The sequence below is a fragment of the Notamacropus eugenii genome (assembly GCF_028372415.1).
Source record: "Notamacropus eugenii isolate mMacEug1 chromosome 2 unlocalized genomic scaffold, mMacEug1.pri_v2 SUPER_2_unloc_1, whole genome shotgun sequence".
NCBI lineage: Eukaryota > Metazoa > Chordata > Mammalia > Diprotodontia > Macropodidae > Notamacropus > Notamacropus eugenii.
Genome location: NW_027325092.1, coordinates 966618 through 989051, shown reverse-complemented (window position 1 = coordinate 989051; position 22434 = coordinate 966618). Strand labels below are relative to the sequence as shown.

General features: G+C 37.3%; 1 protein-coding gene and 1 pseudogene across 1 annotated transcript; both read left to right on the top strand.

Annotated features, from left to right (window-relative positions):
* The window catches only part of LOC140516922 (olfactory receptor 2W1-like), a 47499-nt pseudogene extending 41327 nt beyond the window's left edge, over positions 1–6172 (top strand).
* Positions 6173–13387: 7215 nt separating this feature from the next.
* Positions 13388–14305, top strand: LOC140516880 (olfactory receptor 2W3-like). The gene has a single exon (XM_072627738.1). The coding sequence runs from the start codon at positions 13388–13390 to the stop codon at positions 14303–14305; it is 918 nt and encodes a 305-aa protein (XP_072483839.1).
* Positions 14306–22434: the final 8129 nt, after the last annotated feature.

Below are 22434 nucleotides of genomic sequence, written 5' to 3'. Positions count from 1 at the left end.
TGTGTGTGTGTGTGTAATCTCAGAAACTACCCAAATACTGAAAAAAGCTTTCAAGAGTTACAGGCATTGTCTTTCCATGTAGGAATGTAAATAGTTCAACTTTAGTAAGCCCGTTGTGATGTCTGTTTACTGTTTATCTTTTCATGCTTCTCTTGATTCTTGTGTTTGAAAGTCAAATTTTCTTTTCAGCTCTGGTCTTTTCATCAAGAATGCTTGAAATTCCTCTATTTTATTGAAAGACCATTTTTCCTCTGAAGTATTATACTCAGTTTTGCTGGGTAGGTGATTCTTGGTTTTAGTTCTAGTTCCTTTGACTTCTGGAATATCATATTCCACACCCTTCGATCCCTTAAGGTAGAGGCTGCTAGATCTTGTGTTATCCTGAGTGTATTTCCACAATACTTGAATTGTTTCTTTCTAGTTGCTTGCAATATTTTCTCCTTGACCTGGGAACTGTAGAATTTGACCACAATGTTCCTAAGAGTTTCTCTTTTTGGATCTCTTTCAAGAGGTGATCAGTGGATTCCTTCAATATTTATTTTGCCTCTTGCTTCTACAAAACTTCAGGAGACTTTTCCTTGATAATTCCGTTAAAGATGATGTCTAGGTTTTTTTTTTTTTTGATCATCGCTTTCAGGTAGTGCCCGAATTTTTAAATTGTCCCTCCTGGATCTATTTTCCAGGTCAGTTGTTTTTCCAATGAAATATTTCACATTATCTTCCATTTTTTTCACTTTTTTGGTTTTCTTTTGTGATTTCTTGGTGTCTCATAAAGTCATTAGCCTCCATTTGTTCCATTCTAATTTTTAAAAACAACTATTTTCTTCAGTGACCTTTTGAACCTCCTTTTCCATTTGGGTAATTTTGCTTTTTAATGCATTCTTCTCCTCATTCGCTTTTTGAACCTCTTTTGCCAATTGAGTTAGCCTATTTTTAATGGTGTTATATTCTTCAGCATATTTTTGGGTCTCCTTTAGCAAGATGTTGACCCGCTTTTCGTGCTTTTCTTGCAACTCTCTCATATGTCTTCCCAGTTTTTCCTCCACCTCTCTTACTTGATTTTCAAAATCCTTTTTGAGCTCTTCAATTGAATATTTATTTTGGATGTTTGGGATACAAAAGGCTTGACTTTTATGTCTTTCCCTGATGGTAAGCATTGTTCTTCCTCATCCAAAAGGATGGGAGAAGATATCTGTTCACCAAGAAGTAATCTTCTATAGTTTTATTTTTTTTCCCTTTTTGGGCATTTTCCCAACCAGTTACTTGACTTTTGGGTCCTTTGTCAAGAGTAGGGTATACTCTGGGAATCTGTAAGATCTCAGTTCCTCCAAGGTGGCGTAATCAAACGTGTACACTGGTCTGGGAGTAGGGAGAGATTTTTGTGCCCACAACCTTAGCAGTTTCCTCTCCACAGCCACCTGGCCTCCATTTCCACCAAATCAGTGCTGGGGGACTGATTTTCAGATAAGCTGGATGGGTAGGGCCTCCATTTAGTGTGAGACAAACACCAGCTCCCTCAGGGCCCCTACACAGGGCTGAGGTAATATTCAGCTCCTCAGTGCCCCCAGGTGTTTTCACGATCCAACAATGGGTGCAGACTGCTGTAGGGGCTGCTGTGAGAACTGCTGCACCCTGCCTGATGTGGCCTCTTCTGGCCTGCTGCCTGAGACCAGAGCTATGGGAAGGTCCTTCTCCCTCCCTGGCCAGATGGAAAAACCCTGTCACTGACCTTTGGCGTCTGTGGGTTGAGGGATCTGCAGACCTGCTGCTGCTGCGACTGGAGATTCCACCCCCGAGGTGTCCTCCTTCCAGAGTTGCTCCACAAAGGGCCAAGGGTGGGCTGGGTTCCGTACTCTGCTCTGTGTCCATTACAGCCAACGTTTCCTGTGGGCCTTTCAGGTCACCTGGGGCTGGAAATCTCCTCCACTCTGTTGTTCTCCACTTCTGCTGCTCCAAAATTTGTTGAGACTCCCTCTCTATAGGTATTTTATGGGCTTTATGGGGAGACCCTGCATATGTGTGTGTTTCTACTCTGCCATCCCTGAGGAGATATCTTCTTAAGGGAAATTTTGTCATTTTGGTATATCTTTTTTTTCCAATTGGACAATTTTGCATTTTAAAGAATTCTTCTTTCCAGTGGATTCTCTACGAGACAATTCTAGTCATTTAGACGCCATTTTCTTTAAGCATCACTCTGACTGCATTTCCCAATTTTTGCTCTATCTCCCTTATTTTATTTTTAAAATCAATTTTGATCTTCTCCATCAACTGATGTATCTGAGACCAATTACATTTTTTTGTTGTTGTTTTCCATGGTACTCTTTTGTCAATGTTGTCCTCTTCTGAGTACGTGTTTTTACAATCACTGTAGTAACTTTTTTATGGTCATATTCTTTGTTGCTGTTGCTTGTTCATTTTCCTATCCTATTCATTTACTGTTAACTTTTTGTTAAATTTAGACTGACTTTAGGGTTAAGGGGGCACTACCCAAAACTTTAAAGTTTTGTTTCCAGATCTAGTTTTGGGGTTCCTTAAATTTTCAGTTCTTATGACATATTTTTTAGAAGAGGGAAGAAAAACATTTATGTAGACACCAGAAAACCAAATCCCTAGTCCATAAAACCAAATCCATCATAGTAACCAAGAAGTCAATACACATTATTACCGCAAGGGGCAAAGCCACTCCCAAGCCTCCCTTCCCTTCTGGGGCCTTTCCATAAACAAACATTCACAAACCTAGTTGTGCCTGCCTGTATCTTCTCCTCCTTAAGCCCTAATTTTTCTCACCAACTTCCTCCCAGTTCTACTCCACCCTTCCTGTTCCACCTATCAAGCAAGCTCCTCCTACCACATGTGACTTAGGCTTCCATGTGGTTTAAGGAGGTCATATCAGTCTATTAATGAATGGGAAAGATCTCCTTAATGAAATTACCATTGCATTCACTCAGTTTGCTCTATCTTCTTGTTCCTCTTCCCCACTTTAATGTACATTAATGTAATGTAGTCTCACAAAAGATGAATTCCTCTGTAGAAAGGATGTTGCCTTGCCAGGTTCTGTTAACTCCTTCACAGTTACCTCTGCTAGATTTCTGCCTTCACTCTAGTCTCCTTGAGTACATTTAGAAAGAAATTTCTTCCTGCTCTCCATTATGTCATTCTTTTGCTATTAGTCTTTGAAGCTTTTATTCATTACTCTTTCATTTCTGCTTTTTGGAGTATTGGAAAGAAAAATAATTCTTCCATTCTGGCTTACTCTTTTAAAAAATATTTCAAACATTTCTTTATCTTTGGTGTCTTATCTTTCATCCTGTATGCTTGGGCTCATATTTACAGTATCAAACCCCCTGGGTGGCATCCTGAGTTCCCATTCTCTTCAGAGGATATTATTCTATTCCATCTTTCTTTTTCTAATGGGTATGTATTATTTGAATATGTTTTGCTTTGTATATGAAGATCTTGCCCTTGATGGCTTATACAACTTGTTTCTGGATTGAATTATTGTTCTCTGTCTACATGTATGTCTGCATTTGTGTGTGTGTACAATACCTCCAACTACGCAAATTTTGGGAAAAGCCTCAAGAGTTACAAATATTATCTTTCCATGTAAGAATGTAAACAGTTCAACATTAGAAAGTACCTGATGATTTCTCTTTCCTGTTTACCTTTTCATGCTTCTCCTGATTCTCATGTTTCAAAGTCCAATTTTCTATTCATATCTGCCCTTTCCTCAAGAATGCTTCAAAGTCCTCTATTTCATTGAAAAACCATTTTTTCCCCCTGAAGTATTATACTCATTTTTTTTGGGTAGGTGATTCTTGGTTTTAGCCCTAGTGCATTTGACTTCTGGAATATCATATTCCAACTCCTTCAATCCCTTAATGTAGAAGCTGTTATATCTTGTGTTATCCTAATTACAGTTCCACAGTACTTGAATTGTTTCTTTCTACCTGCTTGCAATATTTTCCCCTTAACCTGGAAACTCTGGAATGTGGCTAGAATATTACTAGTAGTTTCTCTTTTTAGATCTCTTTCAGGAGATGATTGGTGGATTCTTTCAATATTTATTTTGCCCTGTGATTCTAGAATATCAGGGCAGATTTCTTTGATAATTTCATGAAAGATGATGTCTAGGCTCTTTATTATGGCTTTCATGTAGTCCCATAATTTTTAAATTGTCTCTCCTGGATCTATTTTCCAGGTCAGTTGTTTTTCCAATGCGATATTTCACATTATCTTCCATTTTTCCATTCTTTTGGTTTTGTTTTGTAATTTCCTGGTTTCCCATAAAGTCATTAGTTTCCATCTGCTCCATTCTAATTTTTAAAAAAACTATTTTCTTCAGTGAGCTTTTGAACCTCCTTTTCCATTTGACTAATTGTGCTTTTTAAAGCATTCTTCTCCTCACTGGCTTTTTAGATCTCCTTTGCCAACTGAGCTAGCTTATTTTTAAAGGTGTTATTTTCTTCATTTTTTGGGTCTCCTTTAGCAAGCTGTTGACTTGCTTTTCATGATTTTCTTGCATCGTTCTCATTTCTCTGTATAATTTTTCCTCCATCTCTCTTATGTGATTGTCAAAATCCTTTTTGAGCTCTTTCATGACTTGAGACCATTGCATACTTATTTTGGAGGTTTGAGATGCAGAAAGCTTGACTTCCTCTGATAATATGCATTGTTCTTCCTTATCTGAAAGGATGGAAGAAAATACCTGTTCACCAAGAAAGTACCCTTCTATAGTCTTTTTTTGTCCCTTTTCTGCACATTTTTCTAGCCAGTTACTTGACTTTAGAGTCCTTTGTCAAGAGGAGGATGTACTCTGGGGACCTGTAATTTCTCAGTTCCTCCAAGGTGGCACAACCAAGAGAGAGAAGTTTACTCCTCTCCTGCCCTGCACGCTGGTGTGGGAGCAACCAAAAACTTTATTGCCCGGAATCTGTGAGTAGAATTCCCTGTACACAACCCCCTCCAGCTCCACTGTGCCAGCCCTCCTCCTCACCCCAGTCTTCTGACATATTATGGTCCAAAATAGGTATGATCACTGATCTCATGATCTACACTCTGATCTGTGAGTGACATCAAATACTGTTTTCTGCCACAGAACTGTGACCAAGATCACTGCTCCTCATGCGTGGCAGCTATCCTGTGATGTTTCTTCTCACCCTAGGAAAATGCAAGTTAATATTCAATTATAGGAAGATAATACACTGTTAAGAAAGTTTGAATTAATGATCAAATGTCTAAGGTATGGGGAACCTGTGTTATTAAGGTCATATGTGACCTTCTAGGTCCTTGGATGCAATCTTTTGACTGAGTCCAAGTTTTACTAAACAAATATTTTAAGTAAGAGGATATGTTCTGTGAAATTTGAATTCAGTCAAAAGGAAGCACTTGAATACATAGAAGGCCACATGTGGCCTTGAGGCTGCAGGTTCCCCACCTTAGTGCTAGAGTCAAAACTAGCTTTCATATTTCTCAGCCTAGTGATTTTCCTACTTCACAAAGGTATTCCTTTGTTTTATGTACTTTGATTTGAGAATTATCTAGTATGATTTAAATCTTTCTCTACTCAACTTCATTATACTAAAGATAGCTTAATTAAGAAGAGAACTTGATGGAACTATTCCAAGTCTCCCCCATAGCCTATAAAATACCCTGTAAAAAAAACTCTAAACAAATTCTAGAGCATCAGAAGCCACAAAACTGCAGAGTGAAAGATTTCCAACCCAAGACAGCCTAGAAGACAGACAGGAAAGATCTAAGACGCTGGTCTGAAAGCAGAGCATAGCCAACCTGGGTCATGCTATTCGGCATGTATAGTACTGAAGCAGGGTTCAGGGTGTGAAATCTGGTGTAGTAATTGCTGTTCCCAGATTCCTCAACCCACACATGCCAAAGGCAACTTCAAATGTCAGTAAAAGATCTCTTTCACCTGGGTGAGAGGGGGTCATGGGTCCAGTTCAAGCCTCGGCCCCAGCGTAGTGGTAGTTATTGGTGCAGCATCATCCACTTTTGGAGTCTGTGGCCTAAAGACCCTGTGGGAATTAAGCAGCTGATGTGGATCTTAGCTATGAGTGGAAGTCCGGGAGTGAGGAGGAGTGCTGCTGGGTTACAGCTGGTGGTAACTGTGGATAAAGAGCCCTACTCGGACATCCAGGGCAAAAAATATTGTTTGTGATTGCTCACAGACAAGAAGGCAGGCCAGGAGAGGAGTAAACTCCTTTCCCTTCATTCTGCCACCTTGGAGAAACTGAGAGCTTACAGGTCCCTGGAGTATACCCTCCACTTGAGAAAGGACACAAAACTCAAGTAACTGCCTGGGAAAATGTCCCAAAACGGGAAAAAAGTAAGACTATAAAAGGTTACTTTTTTGGTGAAAAGATATTTTTCCAACCTTTAAGATGAGGATGGACAAAGCACAACATCAGAGCAAGACATCAAAGTCAAGGTTTCTATATCCAAAACCTCAAAATATATGCAATGGTCTCAGGTGATGGAAGAGCTCAAAAAAGGACTTTGAAAATCAAGTAAGAGAAGTGGAAGAAAAATTGGGAAGAGAAATGAGAGTGATTCAAGAAAATTATGAGAAATGGGTCAACAGCTTTGTAGATCCAAAAAAAAAATGCTGAGGAAAATAATGCCTTTGAAAATAGACTAACTCAAGTAGCAAAGGCAGTGCAAAAAGCCAATGAGGAGGAAAATGCTTTAAAAATTACAGTGGGCCAAATTGAAAAGGACTTTCAAAAGTTCACTGAAGAAAATAGTTCTTTAAAAATTAGACTGGAGCAGATATAAACTAATGACTTTATGTGAGACCAAGAAATTAAAAAACAAAATCAAAAGGATGAAAATATAGAAGACAGCATGAAATATCTCATTGGAAAAAACAACTGACCAGGAAAGCAGATCCAGGAGAGACAACTTAAAAATTATTGGTGTACCTGAAAACCATGATCAAAAAAGTGTCTAGATATCATTTTCAAGAAATTATGGAGTAAAACTGCCCTGGTATTCTAGAATCAGAAGGCAAAATAGAAATGGAAAAAAATCACCAGTCCCCTCCTGAAATAGATCTTAAAACGAAAAGTCCTAGGAATGTTGCAGTCAAATTCCAGAGTTCCCAGGTCAAGGAAAAAATACTGCAAGCAGGCAGAAAGAAATACTTCAAGTTGTGTGGAAGTAGAATCAGGATAACACAGGATTTAGCAGCTTCTACACTACGGAATCAAAGGGCTTGGAATATGATATTACAGAGGACAAAGGAGAAAGGATTAAAATCAAGAATCACTCACCCAGCAAAACTGAGTATAATACTTCAAGGGAAAAATGGAATTTCTGTGAAATAGAGGACTTGAAAGCTTTCTTGTTCAAAAGACCAAAGCTGAATAAAAAATTTGACTTTCAAATACAAGAATCAAGAGAAATATGAAAAGGTAAACAGGAAAGAGAAGCTTTAAGCAACTCACTGAAGTGAAACTGTTTACATTTCTATAGGGAAAGATGCCATTTAAAACTCATGAGACCTTTTTCAGTAATAGAGCAGTTAGAAGGAATATGTGTGTGTGTGTGTGTGTGTGTGTGTGTATTGGAATGTATGTTCATACTGCATATGTTTAGGTATGTATATGTCGATGCTTGTGTGTATATATGTATGCATATATGTGTGTATGTATATGTGTATATGTATGCATGTGTGTATGTGTGTGTGTGTGTGTGTGTGTGTGTGTGTATACATAGACAGAGGGCACAGGATGACCTGAATATAAGGAAGAATACCTAAAAAAATATAAATTTACTGTGGAATGGAATGTACTAGGAGTAAGAAAAAAGGAGAAGTAGAATGTAGCAAATCATCTCACCTAAAAGAAGGAAGAAAGAGCTTTTATAATGGAGGGGAAGAGGGGGAAGATGAAATGAAATAATTGAGTTTTTCTCTCATAGAATTTGGATTAAGGAGGGCATAAAACACACTCAATTGGATATTAAATCTATTTTACCCTGCAGGAAGGCAAGGGGGAAGGTGATAGGAGTGGTAAGATAATAGAAGGGAGAGCAAATTGGGGAAAGTTATAGTCAGAAGCAAAACTATTATGGGAAAACAGAGGGAAATGTCTTCTTTTTCAGGTTAGTCTTTTCCAACATGAGTATTATTAAAGTGCTTTGTATTGTTACACATGTATGATGTATATTGAATTGCTTGTTTTCTCACTGATGATGGGTAGGGAGGGAGGGAGAGAAAAGGAAACTCAAAGCCTTAAAAATGAATGTTAATAGTTGAGTTTGCATGCAATTGAAAATTAACCTATACAGGAAATGGACTACAGAAATCTATTTTTCCCTACAGGAAAATAGAGGGGAAGGGGAATAGAGGAAGAGTGGGTATTAGAAGGGAGGACAGAATGGAGGAATGGGGTAGATGGGGTGCATGCTGTCCTGGGATAGAGGTTGGAGAGAGATGGAGAGAAAATTTTTAATTCAAATTCTTCTGGAAGTGAATGTTAAGAACTGAAAAAATAAATAAACTATGTATTTAAACGTTTGTAAAAATAAAAAAAGGAGATATATTGAAATTGTTTATTTTTTGAAAATTTATTTACTTTTAGTTTTCAACATTCATTTCTACAAGATTTTGAGTTCCAAATTTTCTCCCCATCTCTCTCGGCCAGCCCAATACACCTTGCATTCTGATTACCCCTTCCCCCAATCTTCCCTCCCTTCTATCACACCCCTCCCTTCCCTCATCGCCATCTTCTCTATTTCCTTGTAGGGCAAGATAGATTTCTGTACCTCATTATCTATATTTCTTATTTCCCAATCACAAGCAAAAAGAATTCTCAGCATTTGTTCCTAAAACTTTTAGTTCCAACTTCTCTCCCTTCCTCCCTCCCCACCCCTCCCCGCTGAGAAGGCAAGCAATTCAATATAGATTACACATGTGTAGTTGTGCAAAAGATATCCGTAACAATCATTTTGAGAAAGACGAATTATATTTCCCTGAATTTTATCCTGCCCCCAATTTATTCTATTCATTCTTTTTACTTTGTCCCTCCCCAAAAGTGTTTATTTCTAATTGCTCCCTCCTCCCATTAGCTCTCTCTTATATCATCCCTCACACCCCACCTATCCCCTTCTCCCCTATTTTCCTGCAGTGTAGGATAGATTTTCTAACCAAATTGAGTGTGCATGTTATTTTTTCCTTAAGCCAAATGAGGTGACGGTAAGCTTCACTTTTTAACTCTCACCTCCCCCCTTTTCTCCTCCATTGGAAAAACTTTTTCTTGTGTCTTTTGTGAGAGATAGTTTGCCTCATTCTATTTCTCCCTTTTACCTCCCAATATATTTCTCTCTCACCTCTTAATTTTATTTGTTTCGATAGCATCCCTTCCTATTCATCTCATCCTGTACCCTCTGTCTATACGTATATAATACATCCAACTACCCCAATACTGAGAAAAGTCTCAAGAGTTACAAATATTATCTTTCCACATAGGAATGTAAGCAGTTCTAATTTAGTAAAGCCCTTATGATTTCTCTTTTTAGATTACATTTTCATACTTGTCTTGATTCTTGTGTGTGAAATTCAGATTTTCTATTTAACTCTGGTCTTTTCATCAAGAATGCTTGAAAGTCTTCTATTTCATTGAGTGACCACTATTTCCCATGAAGTATTATACTCAGTTTTGCTGGGTAGGTGATTCTTGGTTTTAACTGTAATTCCTTTGATGTCTGAAATATCATATTTCAAGTCCTTTGGTCCCTTAATGTAGAAGCTCCTAGATCTTGTGTTATCCTAATTGTATTTACACAATACTCGAATTGTTTCTTTCTGACTGCTTGCAATATTTTCTCCTTGACCTGGGAACTCTGGAATTTGGCTGCAATATTCCCAGGAATTTTTCTTTCTGAGTCTCTGTCAGGAGGTGATAGGTGAATTCTTTCAACATTTACTTTGCCCTCTGATTCTAGAATATCATGGCATTTTTCCTCAATTATTTCGTGAAAAAATATATATCTAGGCTCTTTTTTTAATTATGAATTTTAGTTAGACTTGTAATTTTAAAATTGTAGCTCCTGGATCTATTTTTCAGGTGAGTTGTTTGTAGTAAGAGATATTTCATATTGTCTTCTATTTGTTTTCATCCTTTTGGTTTTGCTTTGTAATTTCTTCGTTTCCCATAAAGTTATTAGTTTCCTTCTGCTCTATTCTAATTTTTAAAGAAATACTTTCTTCAGTGAGTTTTGAAGCTCTTTTTCCATTTGGCCCATTCTCCTTTTTAAATATTCTTCTCTTCATTGGATTTTCAGACTTCTTTTGCCATTTGGGTTAGTATGTTCTTAAAGTTGTTATTGTCTTCATGATTTTTTGAGTTTCCTTTAGAGAGTTTTTAAGTTGTTTTCATGATTTTCTTGCATCGCCCTCATTTCTCTTCCCAATTTTTCCTCCCCCCCTCTTACTTGATTTTCAAAATATATTCTGAGTTATTCCACTGCCTGAGACCACTGCATATTTTTTGGGAGGGTTTGGATGTACAATGCTTCACTTTGATGTCTTCCTCTGATGGTATGAGTTTTTCTTCCTCATTTGAAGGGATAGAAGAAAATACCTTTTCAGCAAGAAAGTAACCTCCTATAATCTTATTTTTCCCTTTCAGGGGCATTTTCACAGCCAGTTACTTGACTTTTGAGTCCTTTGTCACACTGAGGGTATGATTTAGGTACTTATAAGTTATCAGTACCTCCAAGTTGGCACAATCAATGGTAAGCAGTTTCCTCCTCTTCTGCCCTGTGCTCTGGTCTATGAGCAACCACAAGTACTCCTTTGAGCCCAAGATCTGTGAGTAAGATTCCCTCTCCAGAGCCTCCACCAGCTCCACCACTCCAGTGCTCTTCTTCACCCTAGGACCACCACTCAGGGCTAAGACCCAGATAAGTTACTCAATTCCCCCAATGTCTTCAGGTTGAGGGGTACAAAATTGATGCTGCTGCCTCAATATCTGCCACAGACCTAGGGCTGGGACTGGGGCCAGAATTCACTCCCCTTTCACCCAGAAGAAAGAGCTTTCTTACTGACCTTTGAAACTCTCTTTGGAGTTTGTGGGGTGAGAAGTCTGGAAATCGCAACTGCTGCCTGGGATTCCATGCCTTGAAGCTTGCTCTAGTTCTGTCCATGCTGAGCAGCATTGCCTAGGCTGGGCTATGCCCTTCACCAAGCCAGGTGGGAAAGACCTTTTCTTTCAGCCTTCCAGACTGTCTTCGGCTGGAAATGTCTTTCACTCTGTCGTTTTGCAACTTCTGCTGCTTTAGAATTTGTTTAGAGTCATTGGTCAGATATTTTATGGACTATGGCAATAGAGTTACAGCAGGTCCATCCTTCTGCTCCACCATCTTGAGTCCACTCACGTTGAAACTGTTTCTTTAACAGGTATGTTTTGAATTGAATTGAAACCAAGAGGTTTATTCAGAGTGAATTGATGGATGACAAAGGTCTTTGAAAAGGCTTTCTACTTGAAACTTCACTTTCTTTCCTGTCAGTTACTCTCAACTCTTTGTAGCATGACTTTATCATTCAATTGAAAAAACTTTCTCCTAATTTACCAGTGATGGTGAAATCTGATGCTATTTCCTCAACTCTCTCCTCATTTCCTTTTGACGTTCTTGATTACTATCCCCTGAACATTCTTTCCTCCCCAGATTTTCATGACACTTCTCTATTGTATCTCTTTTTTCTTCTCTGAATATGCTTCCATGCTCCACAAAAGTACTCCACAGTCCTCTAGGTCTTATTCTTTTCTCTCTCAACCTTCTCAGTAGCCCCATCAACTCACTTAGGTTTGCCCTGTCTATTCTAATACCTCTCAGAACTGTATTTCTAGTCCAAGTCTTCATAATCTATTGTTTACTAGAAATTTTGAACTAAAAGGTCTCGGAATCATCTCTACATTATCATGTCCAAAACTAAACTTTTCTATAAACCTAAACCCCCCTAAACCTTCCCCTCCATTGAACTTTCATATTTATCCAAAGGTTACCATCATTCTTCTGGTCACTCATATTTACTACCAAAATGCTCTCATTGACTCTTCCCTCTCAATCAATCTATCTGCTCAACTGCCAAATCTTGCCATTTCTTCTTCCACAAAGCATCTCACAGCTACCCCCCGCCTGAAGTCAGGAAGATTTGAGGTGAAATTAAGCCTCAGACATCACTTAACTTTTTTTTTTTTTTACTTTGGTTTCTTGAACTTCAAAATGGGAATAATAAGAACATCTATTTCACAGATTTGTTAGAATGAACAAATGAGGTAATATATGTAAAGCCCTCCACACTCTGGCCGTAGTCCACCTTTCTAAAATTACTGAACATTTCTCCCACATAGTTTCACAAAACTGGGTTTCTTATTGTTTCTCATGCTCAGCACTCAAGTTCCCCATCTGTGCCTATGCATGTCTATTCCTCAAGATTAAAATGCATTCTTCTTCTTATCTGAATCTTAGAGTCCCTCTTTCCTTCAAGTCCCTTCTCAAGTCCCACTTTAGTCTAACTCTTGGAACACAGTAGGTGCTTAATAAAAATGTAGTAACTTGACCTGACTTGACCTGGTACATGAAAGCTTTCCTGACACTTTATATGTTAGTCGTTCATCTCAAAATTTTCTTTTATCTCATCTATTTTCTTATACGTGTGCAAAGGATTTCCCTTGACTAGAGAGTGAGCTCCTTGAGAGTATGGATTATCTTGACTTCTGTCTTCTTTCCAAAAGCTCTAGCACAGTGCTTAACCCGAAGTAAGTCTTAATAAATACTTTCTGACTGATTGTTATATGGCAAATCCAGATTAAACGTAGTTACATACTGAACTAACAAATCACTCCAAACAACAGGACTGATTTATTAGGCATCTCACTAAATTAAGCAGTCTTTTTTTAAATTTTTCTCTTTTTATTATGGAATTGATGAAATCAGTCGTTTTTGGGTAAAACTTCTTTCACATCAGTGAAAGAACATCTGTCAAACTGAGTGTGTTTTCTTCAGGGCTGAAGGAATGAAATTATCAACTGAATTTTTCACCACTTGCTGGGTTGTTTTTACTATATTATACACATAAGTCACACATATTTTTCACTTTGATGCAAGTAAGTGAAGTAGCTTACCACATTGCTTGTGGATCCATTTTTATGCCAGTATTAAGATAGAGTTCCACTGTGACAGAGTTTGCTAGGTTATGCTATAAGATAGGGGACCAAAAATTTGATCCAGCTATGTGTCATAGCCATATGTAAGTGTTTCAGATTATCTTTTACTCTGGTTTAATCAAATCATCTCCCAATTCTTGTTAAAACTTAAATATGTTATTGTTATTCCCTCTACAGGCACATGGTAAAGGATTATTGTCATGAGCAATAAGAGTTCCCCGGAACAATTCATCTTGTTGGGTTTCTCAGATAGACCTGAGCTAGAGCATATCTTTTTTGTTATAGTTTTAATCTTTTACTTGATAACTTTGTTTGGCAACATCACCATTATCTTGGCTTCCCGACTAGACCCTCGACTACACACTCCTATGTACTTCTTCCTCACCAACCTCTCCTTCCTGGATCTTTGCTTCTCTACAAGTTCCATACCTCAGCTTCTATTCAACCTGAAAGGACCAAATAAAACGATTAGCTACTTTGGTTGTGCCATCCAACTCTTCATGTTCCTTGGGTTGGGTGGTATAGAGTGTATCCTCCTGGCTGTCATGGCTTATGATCGCTTCACTGCCATTTGTAAACCTCTCCATTACACTGTCATAATGCACCCCCAACTCTGTGTGCAGCTGGTGGCTGTTTCTTGGGGCATTGGACTCCTTAATTCTCTGGTTATGTCTCCTATAACAATGAAATTGCCTCGATGTGGGAAACAACAAGTGAAACATTTCTTGTGTGAGATGCCAGCATTAATCAAGATGGCCTGTGTGGACACAGTGGCTATGGAAAGTACAGTCTTCTTCTTATCTGTAATCATTGTCTTGGTGCCTCTCTCACTAATTCTTATTTCATATGGATATATTGCCCAGACAATTCTGAGGATCAAGTCAGCTATAGGACGAAGAAAGTCCTTCAATACCTGTGGGTCCCACCTCACTGTGGTCTCGCTTTTTTATGGTAATATCATTTACATTTATATGCAGCCAGGAAATAATTCTTTTCAGGACCAGGGAAAGTTTCTTACCCTCTGCTACAACTTGGTGACTCCTATGTTAAACCCTCTTATTTATACTCTTAGGAACAAGGAAGTGAAATCTGCGTTAAAGAAATTATTTTGGAAATAAACAGGCTCTGGTGAAAAGTGAGGTGAAGAGATATGCATTTAATTAGAACTTCTTATGTACCAAGCATTGTGCTAATAGTTATTGCTCTCAACGATCTTACATTCTGCTTGGGAGACATAATACATGTACATAGAAAAGCAAATCCAAAATCTTTATAAAACAGACACATAGTGTAGAGAGGGTAGTGTACTAACAACTGAGAGGATCAGGATAGAAGGTACCCTCTGAGCTTGGGTATAGTCACAATTGGGAGTGAGGTTACTGATCTGATGTTGTCGTTGTTTAGTCATTCATTTGTATCCAGGTCTGCCATAAGATCTTTCCACTGTGTCCCTCCTTCTGTTTGCATTCTCATTGTGATTGTCATTACTTCTTGCCTGGATTCTTGAAAATGTCTCCCAATTAAATCTCTCCAGTCTTCAAATCTATGCTCCATATTGCTAATAAAATAATGTTCCTAAAATATAAGATGGAATATGTCAATGATGTCAATGTTCCGTTCAAGAGCTGACTGTGCCCCTAGGGTAACATAAACCATCCCTAAATTTGTATTTGGCGTTCTTCACAGCCTATTGCCTACTAATCTTTTAATTCATTTTGCATTTTACTCTCAATCTATGTTCAAATCTAACTAGCTTAGTAGCTATTTCCATAATTGGTGTGGGGGGAATCTTCATGAAATGTTTATTAAATAAAATTCAGAAATCAGCTGCAGTATTTTTAAAATTTGAAAAAGTGAACTTCTATTATACACAGTTTTTAAAATGTGTACTGAATTTTATGATGGCATACTAGTAAGATGCTTTGGCTATATCTCTTCCTAAATTTACTTACGCTTTTTTTTCTTAGTATAGGTGTATATTTTATAATCTCATTGATTACTTTTCTTCTTGAATTGACTTTATTCTTCACACTTTTTGGTATGTTTGGTTGAATATTAGTTGGATAGGATGTGCTCCTATCATAATGTAAGCATCCTTCTGTCTCTGCAGGTCCATGTCCCTTAAACAAAGGCTAGATGACCATTTTGCTAGGTTACAGAAGAGATTCCTGTTTAAATATCTGTTGAGCTAAAAGTCATCTCTCAAGCTAGAAATCAATTTCCAATTCTCTAATTCTATGATGAAGGGAGAAGTGGACGAGTTATTCACTGTGTGCTGTTTGTGTATTTTTCCATCACTTTATATATACATTTTTTTCATTGAGTAAAAATGCATCCTCTCTCTTCCATTACAACCCTTCTCCATTGAGAATGAAAGAAAAATTAAATGCCAGTTGGAAAAATTCATAGTCAAGCAAAACAGGTTTCTGCAATAGCCTTCTTAAAAAAATGTTTCATTCTACACTCGAGTCATTTTATTACTCTATTAGGAGATGAGTAATATCTTTCATGATGAATCCTCCAGAACTGTGATCGGTTAGTATACTGATCAGAGTTCCCAGTAGTTTCAAAGTTTTTGTCTCTGTCATAATTTTGTCATTGAAAAACGTCTTCTTTTGGTTCTACTGACTCCACTATATATGAATTCATAGAAGTCCTCATAAGTATCTTTGAAACCATCCTTACCATAATGTCACTTTTAAAAGATATGTACAGATTACAGAGCACACGGACTGTACCAACACAGACTCCACCATAGCAATGCTGAGCAAGACTCACCTGGTGGTCTGAAGCAGAGCAGGTTCTCAAATACTTCAGCCCAAGACAGGAGTACAGTGGAACTAAGTGAGAGAGGAGCACAGAACTCTAGGAGCCTACAAATTAAATGTCTGTAAGTCATTTATTTGACCATCCAGAAGTCAAGATGGTAGAGTGATCTGTAAATGCTATCCCCCTCCCATTGTTGACCTTGAAAAATCCAATGAATAATTCCCTAGGAAATAGTGGAATAGTGGGGTCAACCAAAAGGGTAAATAGTCTCTTAGCCCATGAGGCTAGGAAAATTGCAAATGAGGGAGGAGGTTTCTTGCTGCGGCTGAAGGGTATCAGTGCAGAGCTGGAGCTGTGCCAGACAGTCCCACCACAGAGAACTTGGAGGAGATTCTGAACACCAGGAGGGTGGAACTGTCAATCACTCACAACAGAATCTCAGTCATGCCTCAACACACGCAGAGGAATCAGGAAGATACTATCACAGACGGGGTTCACCAACCGCTGAACCTGTCTGTGTACTAGCTCAGTAAAGGAGACCTCTTCGGGCTAGATCACCCCTGTCCCATACCTCATGAAGCTCAGCTACATCCAGGGTAACTCCAGGAAACTCAGAAAGATTTCAGCTGGCCTCTACTTTGGCACATCACCCAACTCAGCACCAGATAAACTGCAGCATTCTACTTTCTAGCTGAAAAGAACCAGAGGTCACAATACACAAAGGCTCAAGTTATAAGCACAAGAACTGTGGGACTGAGCCCTTTGTGTTCCAGAAGCAGAGATCCACTCTAAGAGCCAGGAAATTGGTGATCACCATGAGTAGAAAGCAAACTAGAAAAGACCATAGAAGCTTACTATGGGGAAAAGGACCAAAACATGAATACTGAACAGTTCAGCATTGAGACTGTACTCTCATCTGAAACTTCATAAGGAAGTATGAACTAGTGTCAAGCACAAAGAGTATTCTTGGAAGAGCTCAAGAAGGATTTTAAAAGCCAGATTGGAGAAGTTGAAGAAAAACTGGCCAATGATTCTAAAAATATGAAAAAAGAGGTAACTGAAAAGAACAGCTACTTAAAAAGGAAAATTAGACAAATGGAAAAAGAAACACAAAAGCTAACTGGGAAAAATTGGACAAATGGAAAAGGAAGTGCAAAACCAAACTGGAGAGAATAAACCCTGACAACAAAAAAATGGACAAATGTAAAAGGCGATGCAAAAGATAACTGAAGAAAATAATTTGTTAAAAATTAGAACTGGGCAAGTAGAAGGTAATGACTCTATGAGACATCTAGAATCAGTCAAACAGAATCTAAAGAATGAAAGAATAGAAGAAAATATAAAATATCTCATTGAAAAAGTAATTGACCAAGAAAAAAAGATCAAGGAGAGGAAATCCAAAAAGATATTGGTCTAACAGAAAGCCATGGTGAAAAAAGTGCCTGAAAAATATCATCCAAGTAATCATCAAGAAAAATTGCCCAGAAGTCCTTGACCCAGAGGCCAAAATATTTATCAAAACAATCCACCACTAATTACCCAAAAGGGTCCCCAAACTGAAAACATCAAGGGATATAGTTGTCAAATTTCAGAACGATCAAGCGATGGAGAAATTACTGCAGGGAGCCAGAAGGAAACCATTCAAATGTCGATGAGCTACAGTCAGGATCACACAGGATTTTTCAGCTTCTACATTTAAAGATTGAAGGAATTGGAATATGATATTCTGTAAGGCAAAGGAGGTGGCACTACAACCAAGGATTAATTACCCAGTAAAGCTGAGCATAATACTTCAGGCAAGGAGATAGACATTCCATGAAATAAGGAATTTCCAGACCTTCCTGATGAAAAGGCCAGAACTCAATAGAAAATTTGATCTTTAAATGCAAGTCTCAAGAGAGGTATAAAAAGGTATGTAGGGAAAAAATATAATATGGGCAAACTGTTTACATCCCTATAAGGAAGGATTATACTTGGTAATCTTGAGAAAAGTGTATTTATTATGAAATGAAAAAGTGATATACATAGGTAGAGGGAGTGGGTATAAATTAAAAGATGTGATGATAACAAGTGTGATTTAAGGGTGCTAAGAGATTGTCATGGGAGATGTGAAAAGGAGGAGGTAGAAAAAAATTAAGTCTATCTGGGAAGAGGAAGAAAAATATACTACAGTAGAGAGAAAAAGGGGAAGGAGATGAGCATTGTTTGAGAGTTACTCTCAATTGATTGAATTCAAGGAGAATACAACAAGCTCAGTTAAGTATAGAAATACAATTAGCCCTATAGGGAGTAGAAGAGGAGGAGGAAAACAAAAGGGAGGGGAGGCTAAAGTGAACGGAAGAAGTAGTAAGGGAAAAGAGGAGTAATTGGGAGAGTGCCTGAAAGAAGGAAGGGAAGACTGAGGGAGGCGGTGGTCAAAAATTAAAACTCTATTGTGGAATGGAAGGGAGAAGGGAGAACTAAAAGCATAAAGAAAGGTAAAGGGGATGGAGGGAAAGACAGAGACAGTAATCATAACTGTGAATGTGAATGGGATGAAAACTCCCATAAAAAGGAGATGGATAGGAAAATGCAACCATAATCCAACAATATGTTGTTAGAAGAAACACATTTGTAACTGGGGTATACACATGGAGAAAAGGGAAAAGGCTGGAGCAGAATATTTTGTGCTTCAGATGATGTAAGAAAAGTAGGGGCAGCAATCCCAATCTCAGACAACGGAAAAGCAGAAATACATCTAATCAAAAGAGATAAGGAAGCCATATGATTCTGAAAGGCACAATAGACAAGGAAGCAATTTTATTACTAAACATATATGCTTCAAGTGGTATAGTATTCAAATTCCCAGAGGAGAAGTAAAGGAGTTACAGGAAGAAACAGACAAACTATACTAGTGCGGGGCTTCAACTTCCCGCTCCCTGACCTTAATAAATGTAACTTCAAAATGAACAAGAAAGAAATTAAAGAGGTGAATAGCACTCTGGATAAGGTAGATATGATGGATCTCTGGAGAAAATTGAATGGGAATAGAAAGGAACATACATTTTTCTCAGTGGTAAATGGCACATATACAAAAACTGACGATGTACCAATTAATAAACCTTCACAATCCAGTACACAAAGGCAGAGATAGTCAATACATCCCTCTCAGATCATAATGCAATGAAACTAACATACAATCAAAGGCAATGGAAACATAAATCATAAACTATTTGGAAACTAAACAATCCAATATTAAAGAATGAATGGGTTGACCAAAAAAAAATATAGAAACAATCAATAACTTCATACCACAGAATAACAATAATGAGACAATCTATCAAATCTTATGGAATACTGCAAAAGTAGTTCTTAGGGGAAACTTTATGACTTTGAATGCGTACATGAATAAAAGAGAGAGAGGAGATCAAAGAAAGGGGTATACAGTTGAAAACACTTGAAAAGAACAAATTGAAAATCCCCAAGTAAATAACAAATTAGAAATACGAAAAACCAAAGAAGAGATTAATAAAACTGAAATGACGAAAATTATTGAACTAATAAACAAAACTAAGAGTTGATGTTATGAAAAAAACAATAAAATTTATAAACCTTTGGTCAGTTTAATTAGTAAAAAAAGAAGAAAACCAAATTGCCAACATCAAAAATGAAAAGGGTGAACTCACCTCCAATGAGGAGTAAATTAAAACAATAATTAGAAATTACTTTGCCCAACTGTATGCCCATAAATTCTACAATCTAAATGAGATGGATGATTATTTTTAAAAATATAAATTGCACACATTAACACAAGAGGAAGCTGAGTACTTAAATAACCCCATCTCAAAAAAATAAATTGAAGAACTCAAGGAAAAAATGTCTAGGGCTAGATGGATTTACAAATGAATTCTATCAGATATTAAAAGAACTGTTAATGCCAATACTATATAGACTATTTGGAAAAACTACCGAAGAAGGGATACTACCAAATTCTTTTTTATGATACACACATGGTTCTAATATCTAAACGAGAAAGAGTCAAAACAGAGAAAGAATAATGTAGATCAATTTCTCTAATGAATATAAATGCAAAAATTTTAAATAAGATATTTGCAAAAGGAATACAACAACTTATCATGACAATGATTCATTATGATCAGGTAGGATTTATACCGGGAATATAGGGGTGGTTCAGTATTAGAAAAACTATTAACTTTATTGCCCATATCAACAAGAAAACTGAGAGAAACCACATGATTATCTCAATAGATGCAAAAAAAGCTTTTGACAAAATACAATACTCATTACTATTGAAAATGCACTGGAAAGCATAGGAATAAATGGAACTTTCCATAACATAATAAACAGCACCTACCAAAAACCATCAGCAAGCATTATATGGAATGGGGACAAGCTAGATGCATTACCAGTAAGGTCAGGGGTGAAGCAAGTATGTCCATTATCAACACTGTTAATCAATGTGGTATTAGAAATGCTAGCTGTAGCAATAAAAGAAGACAAAGAAATTGAATGACTTAGAACAGGCAAAGAAGAAACTAAGTTATCACTTTTTGCAGATTATATGATGATATATTTAGAGAATCCCATAGAATCAAGTAAAAATTACTTGAAATAATAAACAACTGTGGCAACTTTGCAGGTTACAAAATAAACCCACATAAATCACCTGCATTTCTATATATTACCAACAAAGCCCAACAGGAAGAGATAGAAAGAGAAATCCCGTTTAAAGATATGGTAGACACTATAAAATATCTGGGAGTCTATCTGCCAAAATAAACCCAGGAACTATATGAAGACAAATGCAAAACACTATTCGCACAAATAAAGTCACTTCTAAGAAAGTGGAAATTCATCAGTTGCTTGCGGGTAGGCCAAATTAATATAATAGAAATAACAATGCTACCTAAATTAATTTACTTGTTCAGTGCCATACCAATCAAACTACCAGGTCACTATTTTGTAGAGCTAGATAAAATAATATCATAATTCATCTGAAAGAACAAAAAGTCCAAAATATCAAGGGAACTAATTAAATGGGATACTGGGGAAGATGACTTAGCTATACCAGATCTCAAATTGTATTAAAAGGAAGGAATCATCAAAACCACTTGTTCCTACCTAACAAGAGAGGGGTAGACCAGTGGAATACGTTAGGTACTCAAGACACAGTAGTTAATGAATATAGCAATCTGCTGCTTGATTAACCCGAGGATCCCAAGTTCTGCAATAAGAACTCACTGTTTGACAAAAATTTCTGGGAAAAATGGGTAAGTGTGGAAGAAACTAGTCATAGACCAATGCCTGACACCTACGCAAGAATGAAGTTCAAATGAATATATGATCTAGGTATAAAGATTGATACTTTAAACAAATTAGGGGAGTAAGCAATAGTGTAATTGTCAGATTTGTGGAGAATGGAGAAATTTTTGACCTAACAAGAGATAGAGAACACTATGAAGTGTAAAGTGGATAATTTTGATTACATTAAATTGAGAAATTTTTGCACAAACAAACCCAATGCAACCAAGATTAAGAGGGAAGTAGAAAACTATGAAAGAAATATTTGCAACTAGTGCCTGTGATTAAGGCCTCATTTCTAAAATCTACAGAGAATTCAGTCAAATGCACAATATACATGTCATTCCCCAATTGATAAAGGGTCAAAGAATATGAACAGAGAATTTTCAGAGGAAGAAATTAAAGCTATCTATAATTATATGAAAAAATACTCTAAATCACTTTTTATTACAGAGATGCAAATCAGAACAGCTCTGAGATACCACATCACACCTATCAGATGGGCTAACATGACAAAACACGATGGTGATAAATGTTGGAGAAGATGTGGGAGAGTTGGACTACATTGCTGGTGGAGCTATGAGCTGATCCGATGATTCTGGAGAGCTATTTGGAACAATGCCGTAAGGGCTACAAAAATGTCCATATCTTTTGACCCAGCACTATCAGTCCTGGGACTCTATCGCAAAGGGATCAAAGAAATAGGAAAGTGTCTCACATGTACAAAAATATTTACAGCAGCTCTTTTTTTGGTGGTCAAAAACTGGAAATCAAGGGGATGCCCATCAATTGGAGAATGGCTGAACAAGCTGTGGTTTATGAATGTAATAGAATACTACCATGCTATGAGAAACAATGAAAAGGAAGACTTCAGAGAAGCTTGAAAAGACTTATATGAACTGATGCTGAGTGGAAAGAACAGGACCAGAAGAACTTTGTACACAGCAGCAACCACGGTGTGCAAGGAATTTTTATGGTAGATTTAGTACTTCATTGAAATGTATGGACTTAAAAACTTTCCAATGGACTCTTGAGGGAAAACACTTTCCACAACCAGAGAAAGAACTATGGAGTTGGATCACAGACAGAAACAGACTTATGTATTGTGTTTTGATTTGTTTTATGGGTTCTCCCATTCATTTTAATTCTTCTGTGCAACAAGCATTTAATACAAATG

Coding starts and splice junctions, on each gene's coding strand:
- LOC140516880 (XM_072627738.1), top strand. CDS start 13,388: ATGAGCAATAAGAGTTCCCCGGAACAATTCATCTTGTTGGGTTTCTCA.